General features: G+C 42.7%; 1 protein-coding gene across 2 annotated transcripts in view; it reads left to right on the top strand.

Moving 5' to 3' along the window:
• Positions 1–14,241: 14,241 nt before the first annotated feature.
• Positions 14,242–17,709, top strand: part of eif2ak3 (eukaryotic translation initiation factor 2 alpha kinase 3) — a 90,889-nt gene continuing 87,421 nt past the window's right edge. For both annotated transcript variants that reach the window (XR_005039514.2, XM_036962473.2), the window contains exon 1: positions 14,242–16,514. Coding sequence is in view for 1 of the 2 variants with exons in the window: in XM_036962473.2 (XP_036818368.2) it covers positions 16,198–16,514 (317 nt within the window). In the remaining variant the exon portion in view is untranslated. The remainder of the gene's footprint in view (positions 16,515–17,709) is intronic.

The raw sequence follows: 17,709 nt of genomic DNA, 5'->3' as shown, positions 1-17,709 counted from the left end.
CTGCTATACACCTGTTATTCACCTGCTATTCACCTGTTATACACCTGTTATTCACCTGTTATTCACCTGCTATACACCTGTTATTCACCTGCTATACACCTGTTATTCACCTGCTATTCACCTGTTATACACCTGTTATTCACCTTCTATACACCTGTTATTCACCTGCTATTCACCTGTTATACACCTGTTATTCACCTGCTATACACCTGTTATTCACCTGCTATTCACCTGTTATACACCTGTTATTCACCTGGTATACACCTGTTATTCACCTGGTATTCACCTGCTATACACCTGTTATACACCTGTTATTCACCTGCTATACACCTGTTATTCACCTGTTATTCACCTGCTGCTATACACCTGTTATTCACCTGCTATACACCTGTTATACACCTGTTATTCACCTGCTATACACCTGCTATACACCTGGTATTCATCTGCTATACACCTGTTATACACCTGCTATTCACCTGCTATTCACCTGTTATACACCTGCTATTCACCTGCTATACACCTGTTATTCACCTGCTATACACCTGCTATACACCTGTTATTCACCTGGTATTCACCTGCTATACACCTGCTATACACCTGCTATTCACCTGTTATACACCTGTTATTCACCTGGTATTCATCTGCAGTGGAGGTAAACCTAGGCATTGAGTGACGATGAGAGAGGTTTTGCCTCTAGAGACATCATTTAGACCAGGTGAGGTCACCGCATGTGTGGGAGGTGGAACTAAAGGGCTAGCTAAGGCATATTGAGCAGAGCTGGAGGCTCTACAGTGAAATAAGACAAATCACTAACCAAAACAGCAATGGACAAGACATATTGACGTTAGGGAGAGGCATGCGTAGCCAAGTGATCATAGGGACCAGTAGGAAGCTCGGCGAGCTGGAGACACGGTGATTCAGACAGCTAGCGGGCTCGGGCTAGCAGAAGGGCCTTAGGGGGACATCGCGACGGAAGAAGGTTCTCCCATCTCCGCAGAGAAACTCTGGAGCTCTGTTAGAGTGACCATCAACTTCTTGGTCACCTCCCTGACCAAGGCCCTTCTCCCTCGATTGTTCAGTTTGGCCAAGCGGCCAGCTTCCAAACTTCTTTCATTTCAGAATGATAGAGGCCTCTGTCTTCTTTGGGAAATTCAAAGCTGCTGAAATGTTTTGGTACCCTTCCCAAGATCTGTGCCTCGACACAATCCTTTTTCAGAGCTCTACGGACAATTCCTTTCGACATCATGGCTTGGGTTTTGCTGTGAAATGCACTGTCAACTATGATACCTTGTGTAGACAGGTGTGTGCCTTTCCAAATCATGTCCAATCAATTGAATTTACCCCAGGTGGACTCCAAACAAGTTGTAGAAACATCTCAAGGATGACCAATGGAAACAGGATCCACCTGAGCTCAATTTCTAGTCTCATAGCAACGAGTCTGAATATTTATGTAAATGTGAATAAGGTATTTTGTTTTTTTAAATAAAAATAAAAAAGTTTTCACTTTGTCATTATTGTGGGTAGATTGACTAGGTTTTTATTTTTTATTTAAGGGGTCTGAATACTTTCCGAATGAACTGTAAATTACACTGAGCAAAAGAGAATGTTTTTGGATTTTCACCCTCCAGACATTATTCCCTAAAGGTCTTGATGAGATAAAATGCCCAAGCATGTTATGTTGTAAATGTGAACATCAATTAATGCCGCCACTTCAGCCAACTCTGGTGGTTTTTCCTGTACTGTACCCATTGATTTATGAAAACGTACTTGATAGGTTGATGTCCTCATTGTGTTTTTACAGTCTTTTTTAATACGTTTAGAATACTTATTAAATACACATTGTTATATTTGGTAACACTTGGTTATTTTCTTAATAAAGAGCAGCGAAACTAGTAAGAGCAGTGTGTGGGTTTCTTTTTTCTGTGAGGATGTAACACAACAAAATGTGGAATAAGTCAAGGGCTATGAATACTTTCTGAAGGCACTGTACACACACTACATAACCACACGCACTACATAACCATACACTACATAACCACACGCACTACATAACCATACACTACATAACCCCACGCACTACATAACCATACACTACATAACCCCACGCACTACATAACCCCACGCACTACATAACCATACAATACATAACCACACGCACTACATAACCATACACTACATAACCACACGCACTACATAACCACACACGCACTACAAAACCACACACTACATAACCACACACTACATACGCTCACATACACACATGTATACTGACTACCTCGTACCCCTGCATGTTGACTACCTCGTACCCCTGCATATTGACTACCTCGTACCCCTGCATATTGACTACCTCGTACCCCTGCATGTTGACTACCTCGTACCCCTGCATGTTGACTACCTCATACCCCTGCATATTGACTACCTCGTACCCCTGCATATTGACTACCTCGTACCCCTGCATATCGACTACCTCGTACCCCTGCATGTTGCCTACCTCGTACCCCTGCATATTGACTACCTCATACCCCTGCATGTTGACTACCTCGTACCCCTGTATTACGACTACCTCGTACCCCTGCATGTTGACTACCTCGTACCCCTGCATACTGACTACCTCGTAGCCCTGCATATTGACTACCTCGTACCCCTGCATATTGACTACCTCGTACCCCTGCATACTGACTACCTCGTACCCCTGCATATTGACTACCTCGTACTCCTGCATGTTGACTACCTCGTACCCCTGCATGTTGACTACCTCGTACCCCTGCATACTGACTACCTCGTACCCCTGCATGTTGACTACCTCGTACCCCTGCATATTGAATACCTCGTACCCCTGCATGTTGACTACCTCGTACCCCTGCATGTTGACTACCTCGTACCCCTGCATATTGACTACCTCGTACCCCTGCATATCGACTACCTCATACTCCTGCATGTTGACTACCTCGTACTCCTGCATATTGGCTACCTCGTACCCCTGCATGTTGACTACCTCGTACCCCTGCATATCGACTACCTCGTACCCCTACATATTGACTACCTCGTACCCCTGCATGTTGACTACCTCGTACCCCTGCATATTGAATACCTCGTACCCCTGCATATCGGCTACCTCGTACCCCTGCATGTTGACTACCTCGTACCCCTGCATGTTGACTACCTCGTACCCCTGCATGTTGACTACCTCGTACCCCTGCATATTGAATACCTCGTACCCCTGCATATCGACTACCTCGTACCCCTGCATGTTGACTACCTCATACCCCTGCATGTTGACTACCTCGTACCCCTGCATATTGAATACCTCGTACCCCTGCATATCGACTACCTCGTACCTCTGCATATTGAATACCTCGTACCCCTGCATATCGACTACCTCGTACCCCTGCATGTTGACTACCTCGTACCCCTGCATATCGACTACCTCGTACCCCTGCATGTTGACTACCTCATACCCCTGCATGTTGACTACCTCGTACCCCTGCATATTGACTCCCTCGTACCCCTGCATGTTGACTACCTCGTACCCCTGCATGTTGACTACCTCGTACCCCTGCATATTGACTACCTCGTACTCCTGCATGTTGACTACCTCATACCCCTGCATATTGAATACCTCGTACCCCTGCATATCGACTACCTCATACCCCTGCATATTGAATACCTCGTACCCCTGCATATCGACTACCTCGTACCCCTGCATATTGACTCCCTCGTACCCCTGCATGTTGACTACCTCGTACCCCTGCATATTGACTTGGTACCGCTACCCATTATATAATCTCCTTATTGTGGTACTATTTCCTTTTTTATTTTTAGCCAAATTGTTTTTACTTTTTAACTCTGCATTGTTGGTTAAGGGCTTGTAAGTAAGTGTTTCACCTGATGTATTCGGCGCATGTGACAAATAACATTTTACTTGAGATTGTTCATCTCTACCAGGTATCTTCATGTAATTGACTGAAATATTGTGAATATTTTCCTCCAGTATTAAATGAGACATTGGGAGTTAATACATCTGTTGTTTGTCTTAAAACAGAGTTACAGTGGGGCAAAAAAGTATTTAGTCAGCCACCAATTGTGCAAGTTCTCCCACTTAAAAAGATGAGAGAGGCCTGTAGTTTTCATCATAGGTACACTTCAACTATGACAGACAAAATGAGAAGAAAAACAATCAGAAAATCACATTGAAGGATTTTTAATTAATTTATTTGCTAATTATGGTGGAAAATAAGTATTTGGTCACCTACAAACAATCAAGATTTCTGGCTCTCACAGACCTGTAACTTCTTCTTTAAGAGGCTCCTCTGTCCTCCACTCGTTACCTGTATTAATGGCACCTGTTTTAACTTGTTATCAGTATAAAAGACACCTGTCCACAACCTCAAACAGTCACACTCCAAACTCCACTATGGCCAAGACCAATGAGCTGTCAAAGGACACCAGAAACAAAATGGTAGACCTGCACCAGGCTGGGAAGACTGAATCTGCAACAGGTAAGCAGCTTGGTTTGAAGAAATCAACTGTGGGAGCAATTATTAGGAAATGGAAGACATACAAGACCACTGATAATCTCCCTCGATCTGGGGCTCCATGCAAGATCTCACCCCGTGGGGTCAAAATGATCACGAGAACGGTGAGCAAAAATCCCAGGGGGACCTAGTGAATGACCTGCAGAGAGCTGGGACCAAAGTAACAAAGCCTACCATCAGCAAGGGCATTGAAGATGAAACGTGGCTGGGTCTTTCAGCATGACAATGATCCCAAACACAAGAAGCATTTCAAGGTCCTGGAGTGGCCTAGCCAGTCTCCAGATCTCAACCCCATAGAAAATCTTTGGAGGGAGTTGAAAGTCCGTGTTGCCCAGCAACAGCCCCAAAATATCACTGCTCTAGAGGAGATCTGCATGGAGGAATGGGCCAAAATACCAGCAACAGAGTGTGAAAACCTTGTGAAGACTTACAGAAAACATTTGACCTCTGTCATTGCCAACAAAGGGTATATAACAAAGTATTGAGAAACTTTTGTTATTGACCAAATACTTATTTTCCACCATCATTTGCAAATAAATTCATTAAAAATCCTACAATGTGATTTTCAGGATTTTTTTTCTCATTTTGTCTGTCATAGTTGAAGTGTACCTATAATGAAAATTACAGGCCTCTCTCATATTTTTAAGTGGGAGAACTTGCACAATTGGTGGCTGACTAAATACTTTTTTGCCCCACTGTATGTATTTTCTCCACAAGGGGGTGACAAGTCTGTTAGAAATGTAGAATGTTCACACTTTGTAACAACGATGCATAGGATTTATTTTGTCATTTAACATTTATAGAACATTTGAGCATGACGTTTATGACCCAGGGCATGTATCTGTTTGTTAGATTGCCACTGTATGAACCATCTGTAATAACCATCTGTAATAACCATCTGTATGAGGTTGTTATCTGTTTGTTAGATTGCCACTGTATTAACCATCTGTATGAGGTTGTCATCTGTTTGTTAGATTGCCACTGTATTAACCATCTGTATTAACCATCTGTATGAGGTTGTCATTTGTTTGTTAGATTGCCACTGTATTAACCATCTGTATGAGGTTGTCATTTGTTTGTTTGTTTGTCTTTCCTGGATAAATTGGATCACCTCAAAGATGATGTTGACAAGACAGACATGGGACCCGCCCTAACAATGGAAATACACACATGCAGGCATCTCAACCTGACCCTGTGCCAAAGAACTCCAAGGTAACCTGTCTAAATGACTGCCACTCACATCTGCAGCCATGAAATGCTTTGAAAGGCTCAACAACACCATCATCCCATAAACCCTAGACCCACTCCAATTCATCATCCCGACAACCTATAGGGAGGAGGTCATTGACCGGACAGTGTGGTGCCAGGACAACAACCTCTCCCCGAACGTCAGCAAGACAAAGGAGCTGATCGTGGACTACAGGGAAAAGGAGGGCTGAACACGCCCCCATTCACATCGACGGGGCTGCAGTGGAACTTGTCGAGAGTTTCAAGTTCCTTGGTGTTCACATCACCAACAAACAATCATGGTCCAAACACACCAAGACAGTTGTGAACATGACACGACAACGCCTCTTCCCCCTCAGGAGACTGAACAGATTTGTCATGGGCCCTCATAACTTCAAAAGGTTATACAGCTGCACCATTGAGAGCATCTTGACTGTCTGCATCACCGCCTGGTATGGCAACTCTTCAGCATCCGACTGTAAGGCGCTACAGGGGGTAGTGCGTACAGTCCACTACATCACTGGGGCCAAGCTTTTTTAATTTTTAATTTTCAAATTGAACCTTTTTTTAACTTGGCAAGTCAGTTAAGGAAAAAAACTTATTTACAACGACGGCCTACCAAAAGTCCTCCTGCGGGGACAGGGCTGGGATTAAAATGTATTAATTTTAATATAGGACAAAACACACATCACGACAAGAGAGACCTAAGACAGCAACATAGCATGGTAGCAACACAACATGACAACAACATGGTAGCAACACAACATGACAACAACATGGTAGCAACACAACATGACAACAACATGGTAGCAACACAACATGACAACAACATGGTAGAAACACAACATGGCAGCAGCACAACATGGTAGCAACACAACATGACAACAACATGGTAGAAACACAACATGACAACAACATGGTAGCAACACAACATGACAACAACATGGTAGCAACACAACATGACAACAACATGGTAGAAACACAACATGGCAACAACATGGTAGCAACACAACATGACAACAACATGGTAGAAACACAACATGACAACAACATGGTAGAAACACAACATGACAACAACATGGTAGAAACACAACATGGTAGCAACACAACATGACAACAACATGACAACAACATGGTAGCAACACAACATGACATCAACATGGTAGCAACACAACATGACATCAACATGGTAGAAACACAACATGGTAGCAACACAACATGACATCAACATGGTAGAAACACAACATGGTAGCAACACAACATGGTAGCAACACAACATGACAACAACATGGTAGCAACACAACATGACATCAACATGGTAGCAACACAACATGTCAACAACATGACAACAACATGGTAGCAACACAACATGACAACAACATGGTAGAAACACAACATGACAACAACATGGTAGAAACACAACATGACAACAACATGGTAGCAACACAACATGGTAGCAACACAACATGACAACAACATGGTAGAAACACAACATGACAACAACATGGTAGCAACACAACATGGTAGCAACACAACATGACAACAACATGGTAGAAACACAACATGACAACAACATGGTAGCAACACAACATGACAACAACATGGTAGAAACACAAGATGACAACAACATGGTAGCAACACAACATGACAACAACATGGTAGCAACACAACATAACAACAACATGGTAGAAACACAACATGACAACAACATGGTAGCAACACAACATGACAACAACATGGTAGCAACACAACATGGTAGCAACACAACATGACAACAACATGGTAGAAACACAAAATGACAACAACATGGTAGCAACACAACATGGTAGCAACACAACATGACAACAACATGGTAGAAACACAACATGGTAGCAACACAACATGACAACAACATGGTAGAAACACAACATGACAACAACATGGTAGCAACACAACATGACAACAACATGGTAGAAACACAACATGGTAGCAACATGGTAGAAACACAACATGACAACAACATGGTAGAAACACAACATGACAACAACATGGTAGCAACACAACATGGTAGAAACACAACATGACAACAACATGGTAGCAACACAACATGACAACAACATGGTAGCAACACAACATGACAACAACATGGTAGCAACACAACATGGTAGCAACACAACATGACAACAACATGGTAGAAACACAACATGACAACAACATGGTAGCAACACAACATGGCAGCAGCACAACATGACAACAACATGGTAGCAACACAACATGACAACAACATGGTAGCAACACAACATGACAACACAGCATGGTAGAAACACAACATGGCAGCAGCACAACATGACAACAACATGGTAGCAACACAACATGAAAACAACATGGTAGCAACACAACATGACAACACAGCATGATAGCAACACAACATGACAACAACATGGTAGCAACACAACATGACAACAACATGGTAGAAACACAACATGACAGCAGCACAACATGGTAGCAACACAACATGACAACAACATGGTAGAAACACAACATGACAGCAGCACAACATGGTAGCAACACAACATGACAACAACATGGTACAAACACAACATGACAGCAGCACAACATGGTAGCAACACAACATGACAACAACATGGTAGAAACACAACATGGCAGCAGCACAACATGGTAGCAACACAACATGACAACACAGCATGATAGCAACACAACATGACAACAACATGGTAGCAACACAACATGACAACAACATGGTAGCAACACAACATGACAACACAGCATGATAGCAACACAACATGACAGCAACATGGTAGCAACACAACATGGTAGAAACACAACATGGCAGCAGCACAACATGGTAGCAACACAACATGACAACAACATGGTAGCAGCACAACATGGTAGCAACACAACATGACAACAATATGGTAGCAGCACAACATGGAAGCAACACAACATGGCATCAACACAACATGACAACAACATGGTAGCAACACAACATGACAACACAGCATGATAGCAACACAACATGACAACAACATGGTAGCAACACAACATGACAACAACATGGTAGCATGTATTAATTTTAATATAGGACAAAACACACATCACGACAAGAGAGACCTAAGACAGCAACATAGCATGGTAGCAACACAACATGACAACAACATGGTAGCAACACAACATGACAACAACATGGTAGCAACACAACATGACAACAACATGGTAGCAACACAACATGACAACAACATGGTAGAAACACAACATGGCAGCAGCACAACATGGTAGCAACACAACATGACAACAACATGGTAGAAACACAACATGACAACAACATGGTAGCAACACAACATGACAACAACATGGTAGCAACACAACATGACAACAACATGGTAGAAACACAACATGGCAACAACATGGTAGCAACACAACATGACAACAACATGGTAGCAGCACAACATGACAACAACATGGTAGAAACACAACATGACAACAACATGGTAGAAACACAACATGACAACAACATGGTAGAAACACAACATGGTAGCAACACAACATGACAACAACATGACAACAACATGGTAGCAACACAACATGACATCAACATGGTAGCAACACAACATGACATCAACATGGTAGAAACACAACATGGTAGCAACACAACATGACATCAACATGGTAGAAACACAACATGGTAGCAACACAACATGACAACAACATGGTAGCAACACAACATGACATCAACATGGTAGCAACACAACATGTCAACAACATGACAACAACATGGTAGCAACACAACATGACAACAACATGGTAGAAACACAACATGACAACAACATGGTAGAAACACAACATGACAACAACATGGTAGCAACACAACATGGTAGCAACACAACATGACAACAACATGGTAGAAACACAACATGACAACAACATGGTAGCAACACAACATGGTAGCAACACAACATGACAACAACATGGTAGAAACACAACATGACAACAACATGGTAGCAACACAACATGACAACAACATGGTAGAAACACAAGATGACAACAACATGGTAGCAACACAACATGACAACAACATGGTAGCAACACAACATAACAACAACATGGTAGAAACACAACATGACAACAACATGGTAGCAACACAACATGACAACAACATGGTAGCAACACAACATGGTAGCAACACAACATGACAACAACATGGTAGAAACACAACATGACAACAACATGGTAGCAACACAACATGGTAGCAACACAACATGACAACAACATGGTAGAAACACAACATGGTAGCAACACAACATGACAACAACATGGTAGAAACACAACATGACAACAACATGGTAGCAACACAACATGACAACAACATGGTAGAAACACAACATGGTAGCAACATGGTAGAAACACAACATGACAACAACATGGTAGAAACACAACATGACAACAACATGGTAGCAACACAACATGGTAGAAACACAACATGACAACAACATGGTAGCAACACAACATGACAACAACATGGTAGCAACACAACATGACAACAACATGGTAGCAACACAACATGACAACAACATGGTAGAAACACAACATGACAACAACATGGTAGCAACACAACATGGCAGCAGCACAACATGACAACAACATGGTAGCAACACAACATGACAACAACATGGTAGCAACACAACATGACAACACAGCATGGTAGAAACACAACATGGCAGCAGCACAACATGACAACAACATGGTAGCAACACAACATGAAAACAACATGGTAGCAACACAACATGACAACACAGCATGATAGCAACACAACATGACAACAACATGGTAGCAACACAACATGACAACAACATGGTAGAAACACAACATGACAGCAGCACAACATGGTAGCAACACAACATGACAACAACATGGTACAAACACAACATGACAGCAGCACAACATGGTAGCAACACAACATGACAACAACATGGTAGAAACACAACATGGCAGCAGCACAACATGGTAGCAACACAACATGACAACACAGCATGATAGCAACACAACATGACAACAACATGGTAGCAACACAACATGACAACAACATGGTAGCAACACAACATGACAACACAGCATGATAGCAACACAACATGACAGCAACATGGTAGCAACACAACATGGTAGAAACACAACATGGCAGCAGCACAACATGGTAGCAACACAACATGACAACAACATGGTAGCAGCACAACATGGTAGCAACACAACATGACAACAATATGGTAGCAGCACAACATGGAAGCAACACAACATGGCATCAACACAACATGACAACAACATGGTAGCAACACAACATGACAACACAGCATGATAGCAACACAACATGACAACAACATGGTAGCAACACAACATGACAACAACATGGTAGCAGCACAACATGGTAGCAACACAACATGACAACAACATGGTAGAAACACAACATGACAACAACATGGTAGCAGCACAACATGGTAGAAACACAACATGACAACAACATGGTAGAAACACAACATGACAACAACATGGTAGAAACACAACATGGCAGCAGCACAACATGGTAGCAACACAACATGACAACAACATGGTAGAAACACAACATGACAACAACATGGTAGAAACACAACATGACAACAACGTGGTAGAAACACAACATGACAACAACATGGTAGAAACACAACATGGTAGAAACACAACATGACAACAACATGGTAGAAACACAACATGACAACAACATGGTAGCAACACAACATGGTAGCAAATGGTAGAAACACAACATGGTAGCAACACAACATGACAACAACATGGTAGAAACACAACATGGTAGCAACACAACATGACAACAACATGGTAGAAACACAACATGACAACAACACGGTAGAAACACAACATGACAACAACATGGTAGAAACACAACATGACAACAACATGTTGGAAACACAACATGACAACAACATGGTAGAAACACAACATGACAACAACATGGTAGCAACACAACATGACAACAACATGGTAGAAACACAACATGACAACAACATGGTAGAAACACAACATGACAACAACATGGTAGCAACACAACATGGTAGCAACATGGTAGAAACACAACATGACAACAACATGGTAGAAACACAACATGGCAGCAGCACAACATGACAACAACATGGTAGCAGCACAACATGATAACAACATGGTAGCAACACAACATGACAACAACATGGTAGAAACACAACATGACAACAACATGGTAGAAACACAACATGACAACAACATGGTAGAAACACAACATGACAACAACATGGTAGCAACACAACATGACAACAACATGGTAGAAACACAACATGGTAGCAACATGGTAGAAACACAACATGACAACAACATGGTAGAAACACAACATGACAACAACATGGTAGCAACACAACATGACAACAACATGGTAGAAACACAACATGACAACAACATGGTAGCAACACAACATGACAACAACATGGTAGCAACACAACATGACAACAACACAACATGACAACAACATGGTAGAAACACAACATGACAACAACATGATAGAAACACAACATGACAACAACATGGTAGAAACACAACATGGCAGCAGCACAACATGACAACAACATGGTAGCAGCACAACATGATAACAACATGGTAGCAACACAACATGACAACAACATGGTAGAAACACAACATGACAACAACATGGTAGAAACACAACATGACAACAACATGGTAGCAACACAACATGACAACAACATGGTAGCAACACAACATGACAACAACATGGTAGAAACACAACATGGTAGCAACATGGTAGAAACACAACATGACAACAACATGGTAGAAACACAACATGACAACAACATGATAGAAACACAACATGACAACGACATGGTAGAAACACAACATGACAACAACATGGTAGCAACACAACATGGTAGCAACACAACATGACAACAACATGGTAGAAACACAACATGACAACAACATGGTAGCAACACAACATGACAACAACATGGTAGCAACACAACATGGTAGCAACACAACATGACAACAACATGGTAGAAACACAACATGACAACAACATGATAGAAACACAACATGACAACATGATAGAAACACAACATGACAACAACATGGTAGCAACACAACATGACAACAACATGGTAGAAACACAACATGGCAACAACATGGTAGAAACACATCATGACAACAACATGGTAGCAACACAACATGGTAGCAGCACAACATGGTAGCAACACAACATGACAACAACATGGTAGCAACACAACATGGTAGCAAATGGTAGAAACACAACATGGTAGCAACACAACATGACAACAACATGGTAGCAACACAACATGACAACAACATGGTAGAAACACAACATGACAACAACATGGTAGAAACACAACATGACAACAACGTGGTAGAAACACAACATGACAACAACGTGGTAGAAACACAACATGACAACATGGTAGAAACACAACATGGTAGAAACACAACATGGTAGAAACACAACATGACAACAACATGGTAGAAACACAACATGGCAGCAGCACAACATGGTAGCAACACAACATGGCAGCAGCACAACATGGTAGCAACACAACATGACAACAACATGATAGAAACACAACATGGTAGCAGCACAAAACATGGTACAAACATTATTGAGCACAGACAACAGCACAAAGGACCAGAAGGTAGAGACAACAATACATCACGCGAAGCAGACACAACTGTCAGTAAGTGTCCATGATTGAGTCTTTGAATGAAGAGATTGAGATAAAATTGTCCAGTTTGAGTGTTTGTTGCAGCTCATTCCAGGCGCTAGCTGCAGCGAACTGAAAAGACGAGCGACACAGGGATGTGTGTGCTTTGGGGACCTTTAACAGAATGTGACTGGCAGAACGGGTGTTGTATGTGGAGGATGAGGGCTGCAGTAGGTATCTCAGATAGGGGCGGGTGACGCCTGACAGGGAGCTTCCTGCCATCCAGGGCCTCTATACCAGGTGGTGTCACAGGGCCCCCATAAAATGTCAAAGACTCCAGTCACCATAGTTGTAGACTGTTCTCTCTGCTACCGCACGGCAAGCGGTACCGGAGCACCAAGTCTGGGTCCAAGAGGCTCCTTAATAATAAAAACAATAAGTTGGACTTTTATTTAACCAGGCAAGTCAATTAAGAACAAATTATATTTACAATGATGGCCTACCCAGGCCAAACCCAGACGACACTGGGCCAATTGTGCGCCACCCAATCACAGCTGGACGTGATGCAGCCTGGATTTGAACCAGGTACTGCAGTGTTTTAGACCACTGCGCCAATCCAGAAGTGAACAGCTTCTACCCCCAAGCCAATAAGACTGCTGAACAACGAATCAAATGACGCTCCTCCCCTTTTGTTTTTACACTGCTGCTACTCTGTTTATCTATGCACTGTCACTTTAGCCCTACCTACATATTACCTCGACTAACCTGTACACAGCCTCGTTATTGTTATTGCATTTGTTTTTAAATGTAGTTTATTTACTAAATATTTTCTTAACTCTATTTCTTTGACTGTATTGTTGGTTAATAAGGGCCTGTTAGTAAGCATTACACGGTAAAGTCGACACTTGTTGTATTCGACGATGTGATTTGATTTATAAAGCGTCACGTAGCAAAATAGCAATTCAAGTTTTTGTTGACCGAATTCGACACTCAATAGTTACGTTTCCATGAAACGTGTCCAGTGATTTTTTTTTGTCGAGATTTATAAAGTTTGCATAGAAAATAGACGCGGACAATTGCCCGCTAGGGTGCGTTTCCATTGAAAAATCTTGAAAAAATTGCTGGACGTAATGACATACACCTAAAACGGAAAACCAAGCGTGAAGAAAGTGAAGTTAGTGGTTGAAGTGTTTTCATTGCCTATTTAGGAAAATTGCGTAAAAATAAATGCGTGACAGCCTGTATGCCTTCCCACCTACCGGTTTCATGTCTCCGGTAGCCGGTGAAAGACAGCATGGATACAATACAATACTTGACTAATATTTACCATATTCTAATCATTCTCATGTGCCGACGCATCGCCACGGTCCCTGTCATGCTGTAATTTACACTCCAGTAGATCTGATATAATTGGATGGTGAAACTTGCCAGCCAACTAGAAAAGGAAGGCGAAGCAATTCAGGCGTTCTTGAAATCGTCAGGACAATCCTTGTCCATCAAATAAAGATGATTTTTATAGTTGTAAAAATGTATTTTGCGGTAGGCATTTAGAATTAAATGTGGAGTGGAGTTTCTAGTTACGTGATAACCTTCATACTGTACTTTCAAACATTTTCGGCAATCATAATTTATTAGAAAAACACCGTTTGTCATTTGTCTCAAAGTTTGACTAAATAAAAATCCACTCCTGTCAAATGGATACACATACAGGTCTCCTATCTGCCGTTTCCATTACACATGCCGCAATGTTTATTTAGCGACATTGACCCATATGTATTCGACAAAAACAATGGAAACCTGCCTAATGACCTCCACACAAAAAAAATCCTAACTTAGTGGGTTTATTTTCGCCTCTTCCTCTCTGATCATTTTGTAGAGTTCAGAAGACTGCGGTGGCTGCAGTAACTCGTGATAAAACCGGAAGAGGAAACGTAGCGTTTTACAGTCCGGCCACGTTGATCTTTCCATCTCGTCCCAGTTTCACTGCTCGTTCGCTGCCTTCTAATCCGCCTATTTAAATGCCACCGTAGCAACGACGGTGATTGACAGCTGGACATACCCACTTGGGGACCTCACTATCTTTCGCGGTCGTGTAAACCAACCAATAGCTTTCTCCTGACTTCACAGAGTATTTATATTGGTCCAGCGATTACTATTTTAACCAATGATGTTTTAACCAGAGGACGCGCCACTAGAAACCGTCTGACGTCACCCGGTGCTTTCCCTTGTGGTGGCCGTGACGGCGCATGCGTAGACTCTACCTTGATTTTGACGGATAGGCGCTTGTCCAATCAGGTTCAGTGTTTGGGGGGGGCCGGTCCGGACCACGGAAATGTTTTTTGAGCGACAAAGGTTTCGTGCAATCGGGTTCTGCTTAGTACACGACTTGTGCAGATTGATGGTACAGGTGTGCAATCGGCTTTCTATGCTTGTCATTTTCTGTTTAGTTGCCACTTGTCTGTCCTATTGCTGTGTGGAGACGGGGAGGGAGCAGCGTTACTAAGGCCAGTCTTGTGTCAGGTATAAGGGAATAACAGTATGGTGCCTTAACGGTGGTTTGTTTACCTAGCGAAGGAAATGACTTCGAAGAAAGAACAACTCTTATCTACATTTACTTGTACAAAACCTACTCTGCTATTTTTTTATTTTTACTCTGGGCTTGGCATGTAAATAGTCTATGTACTGATGTGCAATTGTTACAAATGGAAAGGGAGTTTCACTTTGGGAACGTGAGCATATCCCTAGTGCTCATGTTGTTTTTGAGGGCTCTGACTGGGACGTCTCCAACTCTAAGCTTTACCTCCGGGAGAGAGCCTCAAACCGCAGCCGCTCTGGGGTCACACAGAGCCGGGGAAGATGGAAACGAAGGGGTGTTGGTGGAACGGGGCTTGGAAAGTATCGGCGGTCCTCTTCCGGGTGTTATCGGAGACGTGACGGTGGAGGATCATGATGATGAGAGCGGGGCGACCGGGAACGGAGAGGAGTCGTACGGAGAAAGTGACGGAAACAGACCGAAACGGTGAGAACCATGTTTAGTACTTAACAACTTATAGCGGTTTGTGGTGAGACCACTGCAACTGGCAAACTGTTGAAACCACAATGATTTCCCAACGAGGTGGTTCATCAACTCAGACAGTTATTGTCTTGTTCTGTTGCAATGGTCGCCTGCTCCCAGTTTGAGAGGAGGGGGAGACAATTGGTGCGCAAACAATGTAACTAAACAGTTCTTTACTCCCAAGTTTATTTTTCTTTCTTTCTGTTGGATGTAATAGCTACGAACTCGTTCTCAGTAATCTTTGGTACATTGTTCTCTTAATAGTGATCACTCATAACGTTTATGTGGCAAATGTATTTGAAAATGAAGTGATTTGTTGCTTTGCATCTGCTGATTCTGCTGAGTGCAGCATCAGAGCGAGAGCTGTCATCAAACCCAAAGTGTCACATGCTCCGTTATTCTCCAAACCTCTTCCATCATTAAAGTGCATCTGGCTGGCACCCTGACAAACCACTGGGCAAGAACTGGTTGTTTCCACGTAATTTCAACCCCTCCAAATCTATGTGAGGACTTTGAATCAATGTGGAAAACTAATTGTATTTACAAAAAGGGCATTTTGTATTGTTTTCACCCCAAAACATTGTTTACCCTTTTTTCTCCCCAATGTCGTGGTATCCAATTGGTAGTTACAGTCTTGTCCCATCGCTGCAACTCCCGTAGGGACTCAGGAGAGGCGAAGGTCGAGAGCCATGCCTCCTCTGAAACACGACCCGGCCAAGGCGCACTGCTTCTTGACACACCAAAAACACCTTCCAGCTGGTGACCGAAGTCAGCTAGCCGGCGCCCGGCCGCCACGTGTCGCTAGAGTGCGATGGGACAAGGAAATCCTGGCCGGCCAAACCCTCCCTTAACCTGAAACGACGCTGGGCCAATTGTGCGCCGCCTCTTGGGTCTCCCAATCATGTGACACAGCCTGGGATCGAACCCGGGTCTGTAGTGATGCCTTAGACCGCTGCGCCACTTGGGAGTTTTCACCCAACTTTTAACCTTAATCCAATGACATAGTGAAATGTTTTGTTGAATGCACGTTAGTTGACAACACAACCCAAATGTAAATCCAAACTAGACATTGAACCTGAATCTGCCCAGTGGGAAGCGACAGTCACTTTACAGAATGGACTGTTCTTTGGTTAATGTATAGCTTGAACCAGTATCTGGG

This window comes from Oncorhynchus mykiss, chromosome 25, assembly GCF_057628025.1.
Source record: "Oncorhynchus mykiss isolate SJ-2025 chromosome 25, ASM5762802v1, whole genome shotgun sequence".
Taxonomy (NCBI): Eukaryota; Metazoa; Chordata; class Actinopteri; order Salmoniformes; family Salmonidae; genus Oncorhynchus; species Oncorhynchus mykiss.
The sequence above is the reverse complement of the archived record's forward strand: the minus strand, read 5'-3'. Positions and strand labels throughout refer to the sequence as shown.